This window comes from Salvelinus alpinus, chromosome 2 (genome assembly GCF_045679555.1).
Source record: "Salvelinus alpinus chromosome 2, SLU_Salpinus.1, whole genome shotgun sequence".
Classification (NCBI taxonomy): domain Eukaryota; kingdom Metazoa; phylum Chordata; class Actinopteri; order Salmoniformes; family Salmonidae; genus Salvelinus; species Salvelinus alpinus.
Genome location: NC_092087.1, coordinates 107,444,262 through 107,468,051, shown reverse-complemented (window position 1 = coordinate 107,468,051; position 23,790 = coordinate 107,444,262). Strand labels below are relative to the sequence as shown.

Genomic DNA, 23,790 nt, shown 5'->3' with positions numbered 1-23,790 from the left:
CAGAAACAACAACATAGGATTTAGTCATACTGTATATACGTGACAATGTTGTCTAATGTTAGTAGTAGCTAGTAGTCTAGTCAAGGAAGCATAAATGCAATATTGGTACACAACATTTTGGTACAGACCAATGAATTTGTAGGTTTAAAATATCCCTCTAGTAGCCAAAGTTGACCTATTTTAAGAAATGCCATTGGTTGGTGGACGTAAAGTCCAAAGTCTTTGATAGGCTGATGAAGAATTCGTTCTGGTGAGCATAGGATTATCGTGCGCCATGTTATCCAATGGTACCAGCTACAATTTAGCGTTCTGTCAACTGCAAGTAAATAAACTAAAATAAATTGTGCCAGCGAACCTGTTTTAAATTTAAACGGTTGTTTATGTTCGCAACTATGGACTCAGTGTATTTCTGGACTCTAACCTCATGAATTTAGTCTTTTGGTTTCATTTAATTAATTTGTGTACTAAGACTCTAGTCAGTCTGTATAGCTGAAGCATTATAGATCCCGCTATAGAAATGTAAAGGTCATTTCGGATTGAGCCGACATAAACAGGGTTTACCTTGATTGCGGTCTCCACGAAAGCGGTAACATTGCCTTTAAATTTCATTAACGCTGTAAAGCTGAACTTCCGCGATGCAGATTCTAATAGAACCCTTTGTCTTCAAGCTGAAGGTTAATGTGATGATGTTGTTCTGATAACGTTGATACGTTGTTGAAATGAACAACATCCACTATCTGATAAATGTTCCCATCAGTATTATTCCCCGTATTACAGAACAACATCCACTACCTGATGAATGTTCCCATCAGTATTATTCCCCGTATCACAGAACAACATCCACTATCTGATAAATGTTCCCATCAGTATTATTCCCCGTATTACAGAACAACATCCACTACCTGATGAATGTTCCCATCAGTATTATTCCCCGTATTACAGAACAACATTCACTACCTGATGAATGTTCCCATCAGTATTATTCCCCGTATCACAGAACAACATTCACTACCTGATGAATGTTCCCATCAGTATTATTCCCCGTATTACAGAACAACATTCACTACCTGATGAATGTTCCCATCAGTATTATTCCCCGTATCACAGAACAACATTCACTACCTGATGAATGTTCCCATCAGTATTATTCCCTCAGAGTGAAAGAGGAGGACGAGGTTACTGTCACAGTGAAAGAAGAGGAAGACGTTTTTGCTGTCAATATACAGGGGATATAGTGGCAGTGTCTGGCCATCCAGAATCACAGCAGCACTGACTTCTGCCCCGTGGATGCTGTCAATATACAGGGGATATAGTGGTAGTGTCTGGCCTCAGAATCACAACAGGGGATATAGTGGTAGTGTCTGGCCTCAGAATCACAACAGGGGATATAGTGGTAGTGCCTGGCCTCAGAATCACAACAGGGGATATAGTGGTAGTGCCTGGCCTCAGAATCACAACAGGGGATATAGTGGTAGTGTCTGGCCTCAGAATCACAACAGGGGATATAGTGGTAGTGTCTGGCCATCCAGAATCACAACAGGGGATATAGTGGTAGTGTCTTGCCTTCCAGAATCACAACAGGGGATATAGTGGTAGTGTCTGGCCTCAGAATCACAACAGGGGATATAGTGGTAGTGTCTGGCCTTCCAGAATCACAACAGGGGATATAGTGGTAGTGTCTGGCCATCCAGAATCACAACAGGGGATATAGTGGTAGTGTCTTGCCTTCCAGAATCACAACAGGGGATATAGTGGTAGTGTCTGGCCTCAGAATCACAACAGGGGATATAGTGGTAGTGTCTGGCCTTCCAGAATCACAACAGGGGATATAGTGGTAGTGTCTGGCCTCAGAATCACAGCAGGGGATATAGTGGTAGTGTCTGGCCTTCCAGAATCACAACAGGGGATATAGTGGTAGTGTCTGGCCTCAGAATCACAACAGGGGATATAGTGGTAGTGTCTGGCCTCAGAATCACAACAGGGGATATAGTGGTAGTGTCTGGCCTTCCAGAATCACAACAGGGGATATAGTGGTAGTGTCTGGCCATCCAGAATCACAACAGGGGATATAGTGGTAGTGTCTGGCCATCCAGAATCACAACAGGGGATATAGTGGTAGTGTCTGGCCTTCCAGAATCACAACAGGGGATATAGTGGTAGTGTCTGGCCTTCCAGAATCACAACAGGGGATATAGTGGTAGTGTCTGGCCTTCCAGAATCACAACAGGGGATATAGTGGTAGTGTCTGGCCTTCCAGAATCACAACAGGGGATATAGTGGTAGTGTCTGGCCATCCAGAATCACAACAGGGGATATAGTGGTAGTGTCTGGCCATCCAGAATCACAACAGGGGATATAGTGGTAGTGTCTGGCCTCAGAATCACAACAGGGGATATAGTGGTAGTGTCTGGCCTCAGAATCACAACAGGGGATATAGTGGTAGTGTCTGGCCATCCAGAATCACAACAGGGGATATAGTGGTAGTGTCTGGCCTTCCAGAATCACAACAGGGGATATAGTGGTAGTGTCTGGCCATCCAGAATCACAACAGGGGATATAGTGGTAGTGCCTGAACTTCCAGAATCACAACAGGGGATATAGTGGTAGTGTCTGGCCATCCAGAATCACAACAGGGGATATAGTGGTAGTGTCTGGCCTCAGAATCACAACAGGGGATATAGTGGTAGTGTCTGGCCTTCCAGAATCACAACAGGGGATATAGTGGTAGTGTCTGGCCTTCCAGAATCACAACAGGGGATATAGTGGTAGTGCCTGGCCTTCCAGAATCACAACAGGGGATATAGTGGTAGTGTCTGGCCTCAGAATCACAACAGGGGATATAGTGGTAGTGTCTGGCCTTCCAGAATCACAACAGGGGATATAGTGGTAGTGCCTGGCCTTCCAGAATCACAACAGGGGATATAGTGGTAGTGTCTGGCCTCAGAATCACAACAGGGGATATAGTGGTAGTGTCTGGCCTTCCAGAATCACAACAGGGGATATAGTGGTAGTGTCTGGCCTTCCAGAATCACAACAGGGGATATAGTGGTAGTGTCTGGCCATCCAGAATCACAACAGGGGATATAGTGGTAGTGTCTGGCCTTCCAGAATCACAACAGGGGATATAGTGGTAGTGTCTGGCCATCCAGAATCACAACAGGGGATATAGTGGTAGTGTCTGGCCACCCAGAATCATAACAGGGGATATAGTGGTAGTGTCTGGCCATCCAGAATCACAACAGGGGATATAGTGGTAGTGTCTGGCCATCCAGAATCACAACAGGGGATATAGTGGTAGTGTCTGGCCTTCCAGAATCACAACAGGGGATATAGTGGTAGTGTCTGGCCATCCAGAATCACAACAGGGGATATAGTGGTAGTGTCTGGCCACCCAGAATCATAACAGGGGATATAGTGGTAGTGTCTGGCCATCCAGAATCACATCAGGGGATATAGTGGTAGTGTCTGGCCATCCAGAATCACAACAGGGGATATAGTGGTAGTGTCTGGCCTTCCAGAATCACAACAGGGGATATAGTGGTAGTGTCTGGCCATCCAGAATCACAACAGGGGATATAGTGGTAGTGTCTGGCCTTCCAGAATCACAACAGGGGATATAGTGGTAGTGTCTGGCCACCCAGAATCATAACAGGGGATATAGTGGTAGTGTCTGGCCACCCAGAATCATAACAGGGGATATAGTGGTAGTGTCTGGCCTCAGAATCACAACAGGGGATATAGTGTTAGTGTCTGGCCATCCAGAATCACAACAGGGGATATAGTGGTAGTGTCTGGCCACCCAGAATCATAACAGGGGATATAGTGGTAGTGTCTGGCCATCCAGAATCACAACAGGGGATATAGTGGTAGTGTCTGGCCATCCAGAATCACAACAGGGGATATAGTGGTAGTGTCTGGCCATCCAGAATCACAACAGGGGATATAGTGGTAGTGTCTGGCCACCCAGAATCACAACAGGGGATATAGTGGTAGTGTCTGGCCATCCAGAATCACAACAGGGGATATAGTGGTAGTGTCTGGCCTTCCAGAATCACAACAGGGGATATAGTGGTAGTGTCTGGCCACCCAGAATCACAACAGGGGATATAGTGGTAGTGTCTGGCCTTCCAGAATCACAGCAGGGGATATAGTGGTAGTGTCTGGCCTTCCAGAATCACAACAGGGGATATAGTGGTAGTGTCTGGCCTTCCAGAATCACAGCAGGGGATATAGTGGTAGTGTCTGGCCTTCCAGAATCACAACAGGGGATATAGTGGTAGTGTCTGGCCATCCAGAATCACAACAGGGGATATAGTGGTAGTGTCTGGCCTCAGAATCACAACAGCACACTGACTTCTGCCCCGTGGATGCACATCGTTTTCGTCATGTCAGTTAAACTGTCTAACTCTAACCTTAAATTAAGACCAAATTAATTTTTTATTTTTTTAAGAAGAAGCGTCTCGTCCTCTAGATTATGTCACGCTAGAAGCATCGCCTCAAAGACGCACATCGCCATCTGCTGACTGGAGTGGGTACAGGAATTGTTTAATTTATTTTTCATTTTTTTCAAACGTGTAATATTATATTGAGAGTTAGAAAGGTACGTTTTTGTTGATCGATTAGTGAGAATCTAAAATAAACTTCTACATTACTACACATCTGTATTCAATGCAAACTCTGATTCATTCAGTCAACAGATAATATCAAAATAAACAACTAGCTCTATACTGCTTCTACATAGTGGTATAACATTGATGGGAACACTCATGTTTTTCATGTCAACAACTTTATTATAAAAACACCACCACATTTTCATAGTCCTTTATCTGGACGACTAGTAAACAAATTAACTAAATGAAAACAAAACGACTAAATTCAAGAGGTTTCAAAGTTCAAAAATCAAGAAATGCACATTGTATTAATCCATTTAATAATTTACATGGTGCAATATCTAAATCATGTAATCAAATTCATTTAGTGAAAAGCCAGATCAAATCAAATTCAAGAAGATAAACGTTAAAATCAAGAAGTCCAGAACTCCATCATTCATCTATATAATAATATCCCCAAAATGTAATGAACAACAGGGTTATAGTTGTATCCATTAAAGCTCATAATCAAATCAGAATACAAATTGTATTTAATCTGATTTTAGACATGATCAGGTCTACAGATAGAAAACTAAAACAAAGGTCTATTTTGTTAATGATTGCATATAAACAATAGGATTTCATTTGGCATGAACAAAAACCTAAATTCTCAGGTCAAAAACATAAGTCAGAACACAGCCTCTCTATTCTCTCATGTGATTTCAGGTCCTCTGACTGGGAAAATGCCTTTCCACACTGAGAGCAGTGGTATGTCTTCTCCTCCTGTGTATGTATTATTGCATGCTTATTCAGATGTCTTAAATTGATAAAACTCTTTCCACACTGGGAGCATTGGTAGGGCTTTTCTTGTGTGTGTGTTGTCTCATGCTCTTTTAGGGTCCCTAACTGGGTAAACCGCTTTCCACACAGAGAACATTGGAAAGGCTTTTCCCCTGTGTGTATCCTCTCATGTGCCTTCAGGCTCCCTAAGCAGGTAAGACGCTTCCCACACTGGGAACATTGGAAAGGCTTTTCCCCTGTGTGTATCCTCTCATGCTCCTTTAGGCTCCTTAAGCGGGTAAAACGCTTTCCACACTGGGAACATTGGAAAGGCCTTTCCCCTGTGTGTATCCTCTCATGTTGCTTTAGGCTCCCTAACCAGGCAAAACTCGTTCCACACTGGGAACAGTTGTACGGTTTCTCTCCAGAGTGTATTCTCTTATGCTCCCTCAGGTTTCCTAACAAAGTAAAACTCTTTCCACACTGGGAACATTGGAAAGGCCTTTCTCCTGTATGTATCCTCTCATGCCGTTTTAGGTCCCATGATAGGGAAAATCTCTTTTCACATTGGGAGCAGTGGTGTTGTCTCGCTGGTTTGGGGGTCACTGGGTCTGGTCCCCCTGAAGGACTCTTTCCGCTGTCAGAGTCAGAGTCTGGTCTCTCTCCTGCCAAAGACAAACAGATTATTTAGTTAAATACTTAATAGAGACCAGAATAAAACTTCTACATGATAAAACTGGCTCCATGTTAGAGGAGGAGCCTGGTGAAGAGCTCCGGTCTGAGAAACTGACTGACGCTGCTCCCTCTGTGACATCGCTGCTCCCCTCTGTGACATCGCTGCTCCCCTCTGTGACATCGCTGCTCCCCTCTGTGACATCGCTGCTCCCCTCTGTGACATCGCTGCTCCCTCCTTTTAAACTACTGCCCAGCCTTTCTGAGCTGCCTGGCTGAACACCACCTTATCATCTGAAGCTGTGGAATACCATCAGCAAGACCTGCCAGATCTCTACATGTGTTTTGTTAGTTTTTAAAGTATTACTCTGCCATTTTGTTTATTCATGCCCCCCTTCAGTCCTTGATTTTCCCTCAATAAGTCTAAATAATGATATATATACAGTGGGGAGAACAAGTATAATGGAGTGTCATTGTTACAATCTTAATTTCACTAACAGAACTGGCGTTACCCACTTTGAGGAGGGCATGTCATTTTATTGAATGGTTCCCCCCCGCCCGTCCGTCTTCCGACAATAGTTCCTCTCCTTCTCCTGACAGGTTAAAGGGCCGTTTCCTCCATTATTGGACTAACAAAGGCTCCTGTTATTCAGATAGTACTTACTGGTGGAAATCAATAGCTCCTCTCCTTCTCCTGACAGGTTAAAGGCCATTATTGGGCTAATAGAGGCTCCTGTTATTCAGATAGTACTTACTGGTGGTAATCAATAGCTCCTCTCCTTCTCCTGACAGGTTAAAGGGACGTGACTAGTTGACAATCAGCCCCAATAATTTATTTCAAACTGAACCTAACCTCTATTCAGACGTAGAACAACGGATTCAATTAATGAAGTAAAGCATCGTGGGGCAGAAAGGGGAAGAACGGGTGAGTTGATGAGCGAGTGGAAGAGAACTATGCAGAATTATGTCATCACCAATTGTGAATGAAGAACAGCAGTCCTATCAGTCTACTCTGGTCTACTTGGAGTCCACAGTGAGAGTGTGGTGACTAATTTACACAATCTGAACGAAAACTACACAGATGGCGGGGAAGAAATGAATCAAGACATCTCTGATGATTATTCTTGGGGAGGTCCTCCACCTATAAAATGGTTTGAACATGGGGGGAAAGGCCCTCCACCAATAAAAATGGATTGAACATGGGGGGAAAGGCCCTCCACCAATAGAAATGGGTTGAACATGGGGGGGAAAGGCCCTCCACCAATAAAAATGGTTTGAACATGGGGGGAAAGGCCCTCCACCAATAAAAATGGTTTGAACATGGGGGGAAAGGCCCTCCACCAATAGAAATGGATTGAACATGGGGGGGAAAGGCCCTCCATCAATAAAAATTGATTGAACATGGGGGGAAAGGCCCTCCACCAATAAAAATGGATTGAACATGGGGGGGAAAGGCCCTCCACCAATAAAAATGGATTGAACATGGGGGGGAAAGGCCCTCCACCAATAAAAATGGATTGAACATGGGGGGAAAGGTTCAGAAAACCAGTCAGTATCTGGTGTGACCATTTTCCTCATGCAGCGTGACATCTCCTTCACATAGAGTTGATCAGGGTGTTGATTGTGGCCTCTGGAAGGTTGTACCTTTGCTCTTCAATGGCTGTGCAAAGATGCTGGATATTGACGGGGGCTGGAACACACTGTTGTACAAGTCGATCCAGAGCATCCCAAACATGCTCAACGGGTGACATGTCTGGTGAGTCTGCAGGCCATGGAAGAACCGGGACATGTTCAGCTTCCAGGAATTGTGTCCAGATCCTTGAGACATGGGGCATTATCTTGCTGAAACATGAGGTGATGGCAGCGGATGAAAGGCACAACAATGGGCCTCAGGATCTTGTCACATTATCTCTGTGCATTGAAATTGCAATCGATAAAATGCAATTGTGTTCGTTGTCTGTAACTTATGCCTGCCCATACCATAACCCCACCGCACATACCATGTCCCCCAGCACAAGGTGCACCTGCGTAATGATCATACCGTTTTAATAATCAAGTTGATATGCCACACCTGGATGGATTATCTGGATGGATTATCTTGGTAAAAGGAGAAATGCTCACTAACAGAATATCTGCCCATTAACTTGAAGGAGGGGTCCCCTTGAGGCCCAGTGGTTCTGGTGTTAAAAAGACTTGGTGGCTTTAATAACAAAGATAATGTAGAGCTTCAAGTCTTCCTTTCATGGAAACGGCCTGTTGGGTGCTTCCACCAAAAGGGTGCTTCCACCAAAGGACTGCCTTTTGCTTCCCTTTGATATTTTAAGTAGAAATTGTGCACCAATTTTGAATTCTAAAAAGCCTGTTATATTAAATGAAGTGCCCTTTTAATATAGACCACATGGAGAATTCAATAAAAAAAATTATATGAATAAAAAGCTTGCTAGAGTGACCAAAGTCAGCATTTTGACATGTCCCTCCGTCAAACATGTATCACTTCCAGCATCGTTTTAATCCACTTATAACCCCCCCCCCCCCCCCCAAATGCTGTACATTTTACCATAAATGTAAAGCCCAAGTTATTTTGTTTCTTTGACAGTAATTTCTGATGATTATTATTATTTATTTCATGTGAGTCATTTACATTTGTCCCTCATCTTAAGGTCAACGGCAGGTAGACTAGTGGTTAGAGTGTTGGGCCAGTAACCGAAAGGTTGCTAGATCGAATCCCCGAGCCGACAAGGTAAAAATATGTCGTTCTGCCCCTGAACAAGGCAGTTAACCCACTGTTCCTAGGCCGTCATTGAAAATATTAATTTGTTCTTAACTGACTTTTACTTTTTCTTTACAAAAAGTTGATGTGTTTTTGTTACACAACAGCTTGCATTCCCCCCACGAGGGGATTTATGGTGATTTAAGAAGAAATTGTCAACCCTGTTACGGTAAACTTTCCCCAGTTCATTGTTGTAAATGATGTTTTTTTCAGTCAACTCATAAGGAATATATATTTTAAATAAACCCTGCTACTTTATTTGACACTTACTTTAGTTTATTTATTTACGGTCTTGATAGGAAAACTAGTTTTATTTTTTATGAAGTTGAACATGTGGTCTATATGAAAGAATGTTAAAATTACCAGGTTGCACTTCTCAAAAAAGCAGCGAATTGGTGGAGGACACTAATAGATATTGAGGACAACAGTATTACAATCAATGGAAGGCATTTGATTCATGCATTTAGTTGGTGGCCCACTCTTGGGTGGTACACATATTTTACAGTGTAGCTTAAACAATTCCTACAGTACAGAACAACATGTTCAAATGTAAGACAGATGCATACCTGGGCTAATTAACTATCTGCGACTCCTAACACCTGTGTGTAAACGGAATACGGACGCCACAAAGGTGTTGTCGCTGAAAAACGCTGTCGGCTACAACTGTGTTAAAACCGGTTAGAACAGTGTGCAGTAAGAGTATATTTGTGAAATTATTTTTGATGCGATATGAAAGTAGAGATATTTATGTTTCTGAAACCGTACCACAATTGAGAATCGATTCACATTTAGATGTAGTATTTGTCTGTTTTGGAGCCAACTCGCCTCAAAGCAGAACATGTCTGGTCCTTGGACTATATTGAGTAACGTCAGGCTTCTTTCGTCCATTATTGGGCTAACAGAGGTTGTGATCCTGTTATTAAGATAGTACTTACTGGTCTTACTCAGATCTTCTGTCTCCTCCTCGTCGTCTTCTTTCAATGTGACAGTCATCTCCCCTGCATCCTCCTCTTGCTCTTCATCTTCTTGTTTCACTGTAACATCCTCCTCCTCTTTCACTCTGAACGCGTCTTCCTCTTGTTTCACTGTAACATCCTCCTCTTCTTTCTCCTCTTTCACGACAATGTTCAGCCACAGACCCTCTCTCTCCGTCCAGCAGATCTCTTCTTTAGCAGGAGGAGAGTAGTTTAGTGCGCTCATTGTCGGGGATGTTAGCTAGCTAGCATTAGCGACTAGCCTAGTGCTAGGCTAACTTATCAAGCCAGCTAGCTGACTAACAATTTACTAACAATGTACATATAACATTAAATAAAGTAACTAGCTAAACGACAAAACTCTGCTTAAAACGCTGAGACAGTCTAAAGAGCTTCAATGTTTCGGCTATGTTGACGAGGAAGCGACCGAGGTGACCGACTAGCTGTTGTTGTTGAAGAAACGTCCCGTCCATTAGATTATACGTCACACTGGCAGCATCGCCTGAAAGACACTCATCGCCGTCAGCTGACTGGAGTTGGTAACGCAGTTGAGAGAAAAGTGCATTTTATTTCATTTAAAACATACTTTCCATCTGCTACATATCTGCCTGCATTTAAGGCAATGTCATATTAATTCAGTCAAACAAACAAATCTGTACCATGGTTTAACAGTGATCTACGTTCTATGAAAGCTGCTGGGAGCAAACTGGAGAATAGCTAGAGGAAAACAAAGCTAACTGTATATACATATGAAGTGTGTAAAACAGTATGTAAACATTATTAAAGTGACCAGTGATTCCATGTCTATGTACATATGGCAGCAGCCTTGAAGGTGCAGGGTTGAGTACCGGGGTAGCCAGTTAGCGACAGTGACTAAGTTCAGGGCAGCGTACTGGGTGGAGGCCGGCTAGTGATCGCTATTTAACAGTATAGGATACATGTACTAGACCTAATGGGTAAATAGACTAGTCAGTATAGGATACATATATTAGACCTAATGGATAAATATACTAGTCAGTATAGGATACATTAGATAGTATAGGATTCTAATGTATTAGCTACCATGGAGCCTTATTCTATTATAATGTATTAGCTACCATGGAGCCTTATTCTATTATAATATATTAGCTACCATGGTGCCTTATTCTACTCTAATGTATTAGCTACCATGGAGCCTTATTCTATTATAATGTATTAGCTACCATGGAGCCTTATTCTATTATAATGTATTAGGTACCATGGAGCCTTATTCTACTATAATGTATTAGCTACCATGGAGCCTTATTATATTATAATATATTAGCTACCATGGAGCCTTATTCTATTCTACTGTATTAGCTACCATGGTGCGTTATTCTATTATAATGTATTAGCTACCATGGAGCCTTATTCTGTTATAATGTATTAGCTACCATGGAGCCTTATTCTATTATAATGTATTAGCTACCATGGAGCCTTATTCTATTCTACTGTATTAGCTACCATGGTGCCTTATTCTATTATAATGTATTAGCTACCATGGAGCCTTATTCTGTTATAATGTATTAGCTACCATGGAGCCTTATTCTATTATAATGTATTAGCTACCATGGAGCCTTATTCTACTCTAACGTATTAGCTACCATGGAGCCTTATTCTATTATAATGTATTAGCTACCATGGAGCCTTATTCTATTATAATGTATTAGGTACCATGGAGCCTTATTCTAGTGGTCCCGTGTGGCTCAGTTGGTAGAGCATGGCGCTTGCAACGCCAGGGTTGTGGGTTCATTCCCCACGGGGGGACCAGGATGAATATGTATGAACTTTCCAATTTGTAAGTCGCTCTGGATAAGAGCGTCTGCTAAATGACTTAAATGTAAATGTAAATGGATACATGTATTAGACCTAATGGATAAATAGACTAGTCAGTTTAAGATACATGTATTAGACCTAATAGAGAAATAGACTAGTCAGTATAGGATACATTTATGGTAACTTATTCTATTCTAATGTATTAGCTACCATGGAGCCTTATTGTATTATAATGTATTAGCTACCATGGAGCCTTATTCTATTATAATGTATTAGCTACCATGGAGCCTTATTCTATTATAATGTATTAGCTACCATGGAGCCTTATTCTATTATAATGTATAAGCTACCATGGAGCCTTATTCTATTATAATGTATTAGCTACCATGGAGCCTTATTCTATTATAATATATTAGCTACCATGGTGCCTTATTCTACTATAATGTATTAGCTACCATGGAGCCTTATTCTATTATAATGTATTAGCTACCATGGAGCCTTATTCTATTATAATGTATTAGCTACCATGGAGCCGTATTCTATTATAATGTATTAGCTACCAAGGTGCCTTATTCTAATGTATTAGCTACCATGGAGCCTTATTCTATTATAATGTATTAGCTACCATGGAGCCTTATTCTATTATAATGTATTAGCTACCATGGAGCCTTATTCTATTATAATGTATTAGCTACCATGGAGCCTTATTCTATTATAATGTATAAGCTACCATGGAGCCTTATTCTATTATAATGTATTAGCTACCATGTAGCCTTATTCTATTATAATATATTAGCTACCATGGTGCCTTATTCTACTCTAATGTATTAGCTACCATGGAGCCTTATTCTATTATAATGTATTAGCTACCATGGAGCCTTATTCTATTATAATGTATTAGCTACCATGGAGCCTTATTCTATTATAATGTATTAGCTACCAAGGTGCCTTATTCTAATGTATTAGCTACCATGGAGCCTTATTCTATTATAATGTATTAGCTACCATGGAGCCTTATTCTATTATAATATATTAGCTACCATGGTGCCTTATTCTACTCTAATGTATTAGCTACCATGGAGCCTTATTCTTTTATAATGTATTAGCTACCATGGAGCCTTATTCTATTATAACGTATTAGGTACCATGGAGCCTTATTCTACTATAATGTATTAGCTACCATGGAGCCTTATTCTATTATAATGTATTAGCTACCATGGAGCCTTATTCTATTCTACTGTATTAGCTACCATGGTGCCTTATTCTATTATAATGTATTAGCTACCATGGAGCCTTATTCTGTTATAATGTATTAGCTACCATGGAGCCTTATTCTATTAGAATGTATTAGCTACCATGGAGCCTTATTCTACTCTAATGTATTAGCTACCATGGAGCCTTATTCTATTATAATGTATTAGCTACCATGGAGCCTTATTCTATTATAATGTATTAGGTACCATGGAGCCTTATTCTATTATAATGTATTAGCTACCATGGAGCCTTATTCTGTTATAATGTATTAGCTACCATGGAGCCTTATTCTATTAGAATGTATTAGCTACCATGGAGCCTTATTCTACTCTAATGTATTAGCTACCATGGAGCCTTATTCTATTATAATGTATTAGCTACCATGGAGCCTTATTCTATTATAATGTATTAGCTACCATGGTGCCTGATTCTAATGTATTGGCTACCATGGAGCCTTATTCTATTATAATGTATTAGCTACCATGGAGCCTTATTCTACTCTAATGTATTAGCTACCATGGAGCCTTATTCTATTATAATGTATTAGCTACCATGGAGCCTTATTCTATTATAATGTATTAGCTACCATGGTGCCTTATTCTACTCTAATGTATTAGCTACCATGGAGCCTTATTCTTTTATAATGTATTAGCTACCATGGAGCCTTATTCTATTATAATGTATTAGGTACCATGGAGCCTTATTCTACTATAATGTATTAGCTACCATGGAGCCTTATTCTATTATAATGTATTAGCTACCATGGAGCCTTATTCTATTCTACTGTATTAGCTACCATGGTGCCTTATTCTATTATAATGTATTAGCTACCATGGAGCCTTATTCTGTTATAATGTATTAGCTACCATGGAGCCTTATTCTATTAGAATGTATTAGCTACCATGGAGCCTTATTCTACTCTAATGTATTAGCTACCATGGAGCCTTATTCTATTATAATGTATTAGCTACCATGGAGCCTTATTCTATTATAATGTATTAGGTACCATGGAGCCTTATTCTATTATAATGTATTAGCTACCATGGAGCCTTATTCTGTTATAATGTATTAGCTACCATGGAGCCTTATTCTATTAGAATGTATTAGCTACCATGGAGCCTTATTCTACTCTAATGTATTAGCTACCATGGAGCCTTATTCTATTATAATGTATTAGCTACCATGGAGCCTTATTCTATTATAATGTATTAGCTACCATGGTGCCTGATTCTAATGTATTGGCTACCATGGAGCCTTATTCTATTATAATGTATTAGCTACCATGGAGCCTTATTCTACTCTAATGTATTAGCTACCATGGAGCCTTATTCTATTATAATGTATTAGCTACCATGGAGCCTTATTCTATTATAATGTATTAGGTACCATGGAGCCTTATTCTACTATAATGTATTAGCTACCATGGAGCCTTATTATATTATAATGTATTAGCTACCATGGTGCCTGATTCTAATGTATTGGCTACCATGGAGCCTTATTCTATTCTAATGTATTAGCTACCATGGAGCCTTATTCTATTCTAATGTATTAGCTACCATGGAGCCTTATTCTATTCTAATGTATTAGCTACCATGGTGCCTTATTCTATTATAATATATTAGCTACCATGGTGCCTTATTCTACTCTAATGTATTAGCTACCATGGTGCCTTATTCTATTATAATGTATTAGCTAATATGGTGCCTTATTCTATTTTAATGTATTAGCTACCATGGAGCCTTATTCTATTTTAATGTATTAGCTACTTATGGAGCCTTATTCTATTATAATGTATTAGCTACTTATGGAGCCTTATTCTACTCTAAAGTAGAATAAGGCTCCATGGTAACTAATACATTATAATACAATAAGGCACCATGGTAGCTAATACATTATAATAGAATAAGGCTCCATGGTAGCTAATACATTATAATAAGGCACCATGGTAGCTAATACATTATAATAGAATAAGGCTCCATGGTAGCTAATACATTAGAGTACAATAAGGCTCCATGGTAGCTAATACATTATAATAGAATAAGGCTCCATGGTAGCTAATACATTATAATAGAATAAGGCTCCATGGTAGCTAATACATTAGAGTAGAATAAGGCTCCATGGTAGCTAATACATTATAATAGAATAACGCTCCATGGAAGCTATACATTATAATATAATAAGGCTCCATGGTAGCTAATACATTATAATAGAATAAGGCTCCATGGTAGCTAATACATTATAATATAATAAGGCTCCATGGTAGCTAATACATTAGAGTAGAATAAGCCACCATGGTAGCTAATACATTATAATAGAATAAGGCTCCATGGTAGCTGATACATTAGAATAAGGTGCCATGGTAGCTAATACATTATAGTAGAATAAGGCTCCATGGTAGCTAATACATTAGAGTAGAATAAGGCACCATGGTAGCTAATACATTAGAGTAGAATAAGGCTCCATGGTAGCTAATACATTAGAGTAGAATAAGGCTCCATGGTAGCTAATACATTATAATAGAATAAGGCTTCATGGTAGCTAATATATTATAATAGAATAAGGCTCCATGGTAGCTAATACATTATAATAGAATAAGGCTCCATGGTAGCTAATACATTATAATAGAATAAGGCTCCATGGTAGCTAATACATTATAATAGAATAAGACACCATGGTAGCTAATACATTATAATAGAATAAGGCTCAATGGTAGCTAATACATTATAATAGAATAAGGCTCCATGGTAGCTAATACATTAGAATAGAAGAAATACTGGAGTGATGTAGGATTGTTAATAAAAATGTTTATAGACCAATTTTTGAGACAGGGTGCAAGTACATTGAAATTAAGTTATTTTCAAGTTGTTGAAACAATGACCTGAAAAATAAGTATTTTTAACTGTCACCCAAAACCGAACGGAGATTAGACAAAACCAAATGTACATTGGACGTCGGCATAGTCTTGTTTTCAAAGTACTTTTGCTAGGTGAGTTTTAACGTGTCCAAATCAATAGTCCCCAAATATGCAGAAACAGTTTGTGACATATTGAAAACCTAATAAAATGTACTATCAACAAACATTCTGCCAGAATAATCATATTATTTGTATTTTTTTTTAAACAAAAGCTCCTTATAAACTACACAAGCACCAAAAACAATGTTGTTTTGACAAGTGGCAATAAATCACTGATAATGATTAGGGGGGAAATCAGGTTGTATGTAATGTTGAAACTAACACAACTAAAAAAACACATGGAAATGGGAGATATCTTTCACATCACTGGTTAGAGGACAACCTGCAGAAGACAGTACGCTACATTTTGGAGTGATGCGTTTAAATTATATGTCTCCAAAATGAAACTAACAGCTCAAAAACCACACGGAATCTGGGAATAATGTGTACATCACTGGTCAGAGGACAATTTGTAACAAACAGCTAGCTACATTTTGAAGTGATGCATTTTAATTCAAGTGGGTCACCAATGAGGTAAGTGTAACACAACACTTCTTTGGTAAAATAGTAATCTTTCAATTCAGAGCCTGGATTTTCCCCTGATGAGGCTAATATCCATATGACACTTAAATCAACAGAACATCATTAAAATACTCCTACTACAATGTTAAAACACACAACATTGTGACATCATTAAAATACTCCTACTACAACATTCTACATTGTGACATTATTTAATTGATATCATGAAACAACTTCATGCATGTATTTTCTGATGTTTGATCAGAGATCTTTTAGCAGAGTATCTCATGTCACATTGACTACAGCTATAAGGTTTCTCTCCTGTGTGTGTCCGCTGGTGCATAGTCAGACTGCTAGATGTAACAAAACTCTTCCCACATTGATCACAGCTATAAGGTTTATCTCCTGTGTGTGTCCTCTGGTGTGTTTTCAGGCTGCTAGATGTAACAAAACTCTTCCCACATTGATCACAGCTATAAGGCTTCTCTCCTGTGTGTGTTCTCTGGTGTGATTTTAAATGTCTTGATGAAACAAAACTCTTTTCACAGTCAGAGCAATGGTAAGGTTTTTCTCCTGTATGGATTCTCTGGTGTATTTTAAGATCTGCTAAAAAGATGAATCTTTTCCCACAGTCAGAGCAGCAATGAGGTTTCTCTCCAGTGTGTATTCTCAGGTGTGCTATCAGGTTGCCTGAGTGAGAAAAATTCTTCCCACATTGATTACAGCTATAAGGCTTCTCTCCTGTGTGTGTTCTCTGGTGTGATGTTAAATTTCCTGAGATAACAAAACTCTTTCCACAGTCAGAGCAGTGGTAAGGTCTCTCTCCTGTGTGTGTTCTCTGGTGTATGGTCAGACTGCTAGATGTAACAAAACTATTCCCACATTGATCACAGCTATAAGGCTTCTCTCCTGTGTGTGTTCTCTGGTGTATGGTCAGATGGCTAGATGAAGTAAAACTCTTCCCACACTGATAACAGTTATAAGGTCTGTAAGATTTCTCTCCAGTTTGTATTCTCTGGTGTATTTTTTGTGAATCTGATCTTAAATAACTTTTCCCACAGTCAGAGCAGTGGTGAGATTTCTTTCCTGTGGGTTTCCGCTGGTGTTTCTTGAGGTGTTCTGATCTGGAGAGACTCTTCTCTGCCTCGTCAGCATCATGATGTTGTTGAGGCTCCCCAGAGGATCCACGATAGTCCCGTCTCTCTCCTGTGTGAACAACAAAGTCAGACAGATGGTTAAAGGTCCACAACAGCAGAAATCCACTGTTTATTTTAGCTGAAAGGTGATGCCCATGATGTTGTACAACAATTTACGTCTGTAATGAATATTTAAATGCTTTTATAAACGTAATTGACAATTGTCTTAACATGACAGTCAGTGATCAACAACAGTCATATTTAGTCTTATTTTTTTCACATTAGTAGTATAGTGCATGATTCTAGGTTAGAAATAAGTTATTAGAGTTCCTGAAACCCCAAGCATTGTGCCAGATGAGTTATTAGAGTTCCTGAAACCCTAAGCATTGTGCCAGATGAGTTATTAGAGTTCCTGAAACCCTAAGCATTGTGCCAGATGAGTTATTAGAGTTCCTGAAACCCTAAGCATTGTGCCAGATGAGTTATTAGAGTTCCTGAAACCCTAAGCATTGTGCCAGATGAGTTATTAGAGTTCCTGAAACCCTAAGCATTGTGCCAGATGAGTTATTAGAGTTCCTGAAACCCTAAGCATTGTGCCAGATGAGTTATTAGAGTTCCTGAAACCCTAAGCATTGTGCCAGATGAGTTATTAGAGTTCCTGAAACCCTAAGCATTGTGCCAGATGAGTTATTAGAGTTCCTGAAACCCTAAGCATTGTGCCAGATGAGTTATTAAAGTTCCTGAAACCCTAAGCATTGTGCCAGATGAGTTATTAGAGTTCCTGAAACCCCAAGCATTGTGCAAGATGAGTTATTAAAGTTCCTGAAACCCTAAGCATTGTGCCAGATGAGTTATTAGAGTTCCTGAAACCCTAAGCATTGTGCCAGATGAGTTATTAGAGTTCCTGAAACCCTAAACATTGTGCCAGATGAGTTATTAGAGTTCCTGAAACCCTAAGCATTGTGCCAGATGAGTTATTAGAGTTCCTGAAACCCTAAGCATTGTGCCAGATGAGTTATTAGAGTTCCTGAAACCCTAAGCATTGTGCCAGATGAGTTATTAGAGTTCCTGAAACCCTAAGCATTGTGCCAGATGAGTTTCGGTTTCCAATATACGGCCCTTTCTGTGTTTGCAAACAACAAGAGGGCGATGCACATGCAATTTGATTGCAGAAACTCCTCCCTGCTAATGAGGAAACCGCTAGTTATGGATGTAGTATATCTGGTAATGAGGAAACCACTAGTTATGGATGTAGTATATCTGGTAATGAGGAAACCGCTAGTTATGGATGTAGTATATCTGGTAATGAGGAAACCGCTAGTTATGGATGTAGTATATCTGGTAATGAGGAAACCACTAGCTATGGATGTAGTATATCTGGGAATGAGGAAACCACTAGTTATGGATGTAGTATATCTGGTAATGAGGAAACCACTAGTTATGGATGTAGTATATCTGGTAATGAGGAAACCACTAGTTATGGATGTAGTATATCTGGTAATGTGGAAACCACTAGTTATGGATGTAGTATATCTGGTAATGAGGAAATCACTAGTTATGGATGTAGTATATCTGGTAATGAGGAAACCACTAGTTATGGATGTAGTATATCTGCCTGGAGCAAAAATGGTGAGCGAAGATTTGAGTTTTTCACAATGTATTCTGAATATTACACAAGATCAGCTCAAGATCGTAGGCTGCAAAATTAGCCTCCATTTCCAGGTTGCTTATGAGAGCATTTAACTTTGGGAGTATAATTGTAAGGCTCGTTAGAATGTCCTGCAAAATATAAAGTTTGTGTCAATGTCACAAATCAACTGCTTTATACTTTAAAAAATACCTCAACCAGTAAAATGCTCTTTGGCTAGCTTTGCAACCAGCCTATCAATGAGTGTTAGCATTCAAGCTAATATAAATCATTTAAAAGCAACTGCAGATTTCCCTTTTAACACCACACATCAGTTCAACAACTGCAGAGTTTGTGCCTCTGTTTTTAAGAAAGTACTTACTAGTGTTAATCAGGGCCGCATCAAAAATAAGTATTTTGCAAATATCACAACCAAATATAAAAAATATCTTAGCGACTGTTCAAGTAATAATCGAAACAAAAAACAACGGTTGCCTATGACAACCGCAAATAAAAAACGTTTTAATTTAGAACTAATTCCGCATTAGTGGCGAAAAGGTGGCAGAGCTACAACGGTGTTTGTCAGACCAGCAGTGCAGAGCTGTAGAACCAACAACATAGACCTACTGTAGGACCCATAACAACAACATAGACCTACTGTAGGACCCATAACAATAACATAGACCTACTGTAGGACCCATAACAATAACATAGACCTACTGTAGGACCCATAACAACAACATAGACCTACTGTAGGACCCATAACAACAACATAGACCTACTGTAGGACCCATAACAACAACATAGACCTACTGTAGGACCCATAACAATAACATAGACCTACTGTAGGACCCATAACTTCACCTGTTTGTCCCGAAAATCTGTCTTCTCACGTAGACGTCTGTAGCGTCCTAACAGTTTGGACACTGATCTAAAACTTTTGACCGGTAGTGTGTGATATATATATATACATCCAGTGGCAAGAAAAAGTATGTTTTGTATTCCTTTGGAATTACCAGGATTTCTGCTTAAATTGGTCAAACAATTGATCTGATCTTCATCTAAGTCACAATAATAGACGAACACAGTCTGCTTAAACTAATAACAAACAAGCAATTATAAGTGTCCATGTCTTTATTGAACAGAAAGTGTAAACATTCACAGTGCAGGGTGGGAAAAGTATGTGAACTCTTGGATTTAATAACTGGTTGAGCCTCCTTTGGCAGCAATAACCTCAACCAAACATTTTCTGTAGTTGTGGATCAGACCTGCACAACGGTCAGGAGGAATTTTGGACCATTCCTCTTTACAAAACTGTTTAAATTCAGGAATATTCTTGGAATATATAGAACGAACCACTGCGTAAGGTAAACTACCGTGCGTCCTGTTTACTTTAACCAGAGAATGAACTCTGTTGCACACAGCTCTAGCATGATGGCTGTTTGTCCTACAAACGGCGTTCACATACTGCTGGAAAGCCCAGCTCATTGGCTATCTAGCTAGGTTTCAAAACGATAGGTGGTCATTGGACCAGGACACTGTCAATCAAGTGAACACAGCTCGTCTCATTGGTGCTTAATGATGGCTGACCTTCATTGTATAATTGACGTGTTGCGTAGCCAATACGTAATGTAGAATGATAAAACACTCTTCTCTTCTAGAGTGTCTGGGGATTGCACAGAAACGCAACTTGACCGGGTTAAATTACGTTTTGCCGATTAGATTTCATATATTGTTTTGTTGCAAGTTGAAAGAGTCTGGAATTCATGCAAAACACTGTATACAAAAATGGATCGTGTTAGGATATAAAAACGGATTTTATCAAACAAAACTACGCTACATTTTATCTCTGGGACGCTCAGGATGACAAATCAGAGCAAGATTACAGAATAGAAGTACATTATTTACCTTCAGAGCAGCAACTGTCCAGATTTCGGGACACTGATCCTGTAGAAGTAAAAAAAAAAAAAAAAAAAGCCACAATCAACCAACCAACCAATCAGCAGTTCAAACAATAACAAAGATGTCATTCCGCTACTGTTTTGGTAATAAGATGATGGATGGAGAAATGTAACTACTCTCAAATTCCATATCAACATTCTAGTTTTAACCATGTTTTGAGGCTATACAGTGTTGGTTTACATATACCACAAACACTTGACCTGCCTTATTGCTATTATAGACTGGTTACCGACGTAATTAGAACAGTAAAAATAAAATGTTTTGTCATACCCGTGGTATACGGTCTGATATACCACGGCTGTCAGCCAATCAGCATTCAGGGCTGGAACCACACAGTTTATAATCTTCAAGAATCAATGGTTATATATAAATTATTTAAAAGCAACTGCAGATTTCCATTTTAAAACCACACATCAGATCAACAACTGCAGAGTTTATGCTTCTGTTTTTAAGACAGTACTTACTAGTGTTAATTAGGGTCCGGTTTCCCAAAAGCATCTCACAGCTAACTTCATCTTTAGAACCATAGGATGCCTTAAGATAACTTTGGGAAACGGGGCCCATATATCCAGTTTCCTCCTCTTCTTCCTCCTCCTCCTTTTTCGACGTAACAGTCATCTCCCCTTCCTCCTCTTTCACTCCAAAAACTGTATCCTCCTCTTTCTCTTCTTCCTCTTCTTTTACTGTAACATCCTCCTCCTCTTTCACTCTGAACGCGTCTTCCTCTTCTTTCACTGTAACGTCTTTCTCTTCTTCTTTCACCGTAACAGCCTCAACCTCTACTTGTATTTGTATTGTAACAGCCTCCTCTTCCTCCTCCTCTTTCACGAGAACTTCTTTCTCCGTCCAGCAGATCCCCTCTTCTTTATCAGGAGGAGAGTAGATTGGTGACCTCATGGTCGGAGATGTTAGCTAGCTAGGCTAATGCTAACTTAAATCAGCCCTCTAGCTGACTAATAACAGCGTAAATATGAAATTAAATCGGATAACTAACTAGACGACAGAAGTGGGTTTAAAACACAGTGGCTAATATACACTAAAGCGTCTAAAGAGCTTTATTGGTTCGTCTATTGTGTCCAGCAAGCTACCGAGGTGTCTGACTGACTATTGTTGCTGTTGAAAGAAGCGTTCCGTCCACTTATTTATACGTCACACTAGCAGCGTTGCCTTAAAGCTCCACATTGCTTTTTGCTAACTGGAGTGGATAACGCAGTTGAGTAAAATGCATCTTTTATTTTCTGACAACACGTTGAAGGTTAGGAAGCTTGAATTTTTACAAACAGTTATGTTTTTAATGTTATTACATATTTATTAACTAATTTCCGGATATCTTCTAAACTACCTACAATGCACTATGTTCGAACGTCATATGGATCTACTCTGTACTACAAGTTCCTGTGAAACTCTCAGGTTTTCATCGGCAGCTTTTCCTGTTACGGACCTTAACTTATAAGCATAATTTTATATATGTATATTATATATATTATATATGAAATAATCGGGACATATTGTATAAAAATACTTCTTTGTTTTTAGAATATTGGTTCCTAAATAATATCCTATTGGTGAGCCAACTAGTGAATGCAGAGGGTCTTTTACTTCATTATAAGGAAGTCTGATCATTTCACAAGGTCCCTGTAACACCTAAACATGTTACAATTGTTTTAGATGCCATTCCCTCAGGCGTTGCTTTATAATTCAAGAACGTGTCAAGACCCTCAGGACATACCTACGATTACCCCTGTTGACTCATCAGTAGGAAAGATTTGTTTCTCTTTTGGTCCATTCAACAACAATAGATCTATAGGAACCTTGTTTCAACAGGATGTTGTATCTATTCCTCATGTCATGTTGGTCCATTCAACAACAATAGATCTATAGGAACATTGTTTCAACAGGATGTTGTGTCTATGGAATGTTTTATTGATAATGTCTGTTGGAAAAAGTTTGGATGTTGCCACACACATACCTACTTATTAACAAAATTCAGGAAGTTTTTTAAAAATTATTCATAAATATTATCCTGCCAACCACTATATTAAGTTTTAAAAAACATACATTCAAATTGTACCTTTTGTAATGACCAGCCAGAAACAGTGTTGCATCTTTTTTTGCCTTGTATTCATGTAAGGAAACTGTGGAAAGACATCAGTAGATTTATAATTGAACACATTTATGAAGATGTTACACTATTATGGAGAGATGTATTGCTCTCAAAGCAGCCCCAAAGCATGATGTTTCCACCCCCATGCTTCACAGTAGGTATGGTGTTCTTTGGATGCAACTCAGCATTCTTTGTCCTCCAAACACGACGAGTTGAGTTTTTACCAAAAAGTTATATTTTGGTTTCATCTGACCATATGACATTCTCCCAATCTTCTTCTGGATCATCCAAATGCTCTCTAGCAAACTTCAGACGGGCCTGGACATGTACTGGCTTAAGCAGGGGGACACGTCTGGCACTGCAGGATTTGAGTCCATGGCGGCGTAGTGTGTTACTGATGGTAGGCTTTGTTACTTTGGTCCCAGCTCTCTGCAGGTCATTCACTAGGTCCCCCCGTGTGTTTCTGGGATTTTTGCTCACCGTTCTTGTGATCATTTTGACCCCACGGGGTGAGATCTTGCGTGGAGCCCCAGATCGAGGGAGATTATCAGTGGTCTTGTATGTCTTCCATTTTCTAATAATTGCTCCCACTGTTGATTTCTTCAAACCAAGCTGTTTACCTATTGCAGATTCAGTCTTCCCAGCCTGGTGTA

At 39.6% G+C, this 23,790-nt stretch overlaps 2 protein-coding genes across 2 annotated transcripts in view; one reads left to right on the top strand and one right to left on the bottom strand.

Moving 5' to 3' along the window:
• Window positions 1–23,790, top strand: part of LOC139547938 (zinc finger protein 271-like) — a 189,346-nt gene that overhangs the window by 29,677 nt on the left and 135,879 nt on the right. The gene's annotated exons all lie outside the window — the stretch shown is intronic.
• On the bottom strand, window positions 4,768–22,160 carry LOC139552143 (zinc finger protein 271-like). Its single transcript, XM_071363579.1, has 5 exons — window positions 21,498–22,160; window positions 20,980–21,018; window positions 16,550–17,514; window positions 9,747–10,026; window positions 4,768–6,034 (listed from the first exon to the last, which is right to left on the bottom strand). Exons 1-5 carry the CDS (start codon window positions 21,928–21,930, stop codon window positions 5,265–5,267), a joined length of 2,487 nt encoding a protein of 828 aa, XP_071219680.1. The 5' UTR covers window positions 21,931–22,160; the 3' UTR covers window positions 4,768–5,264.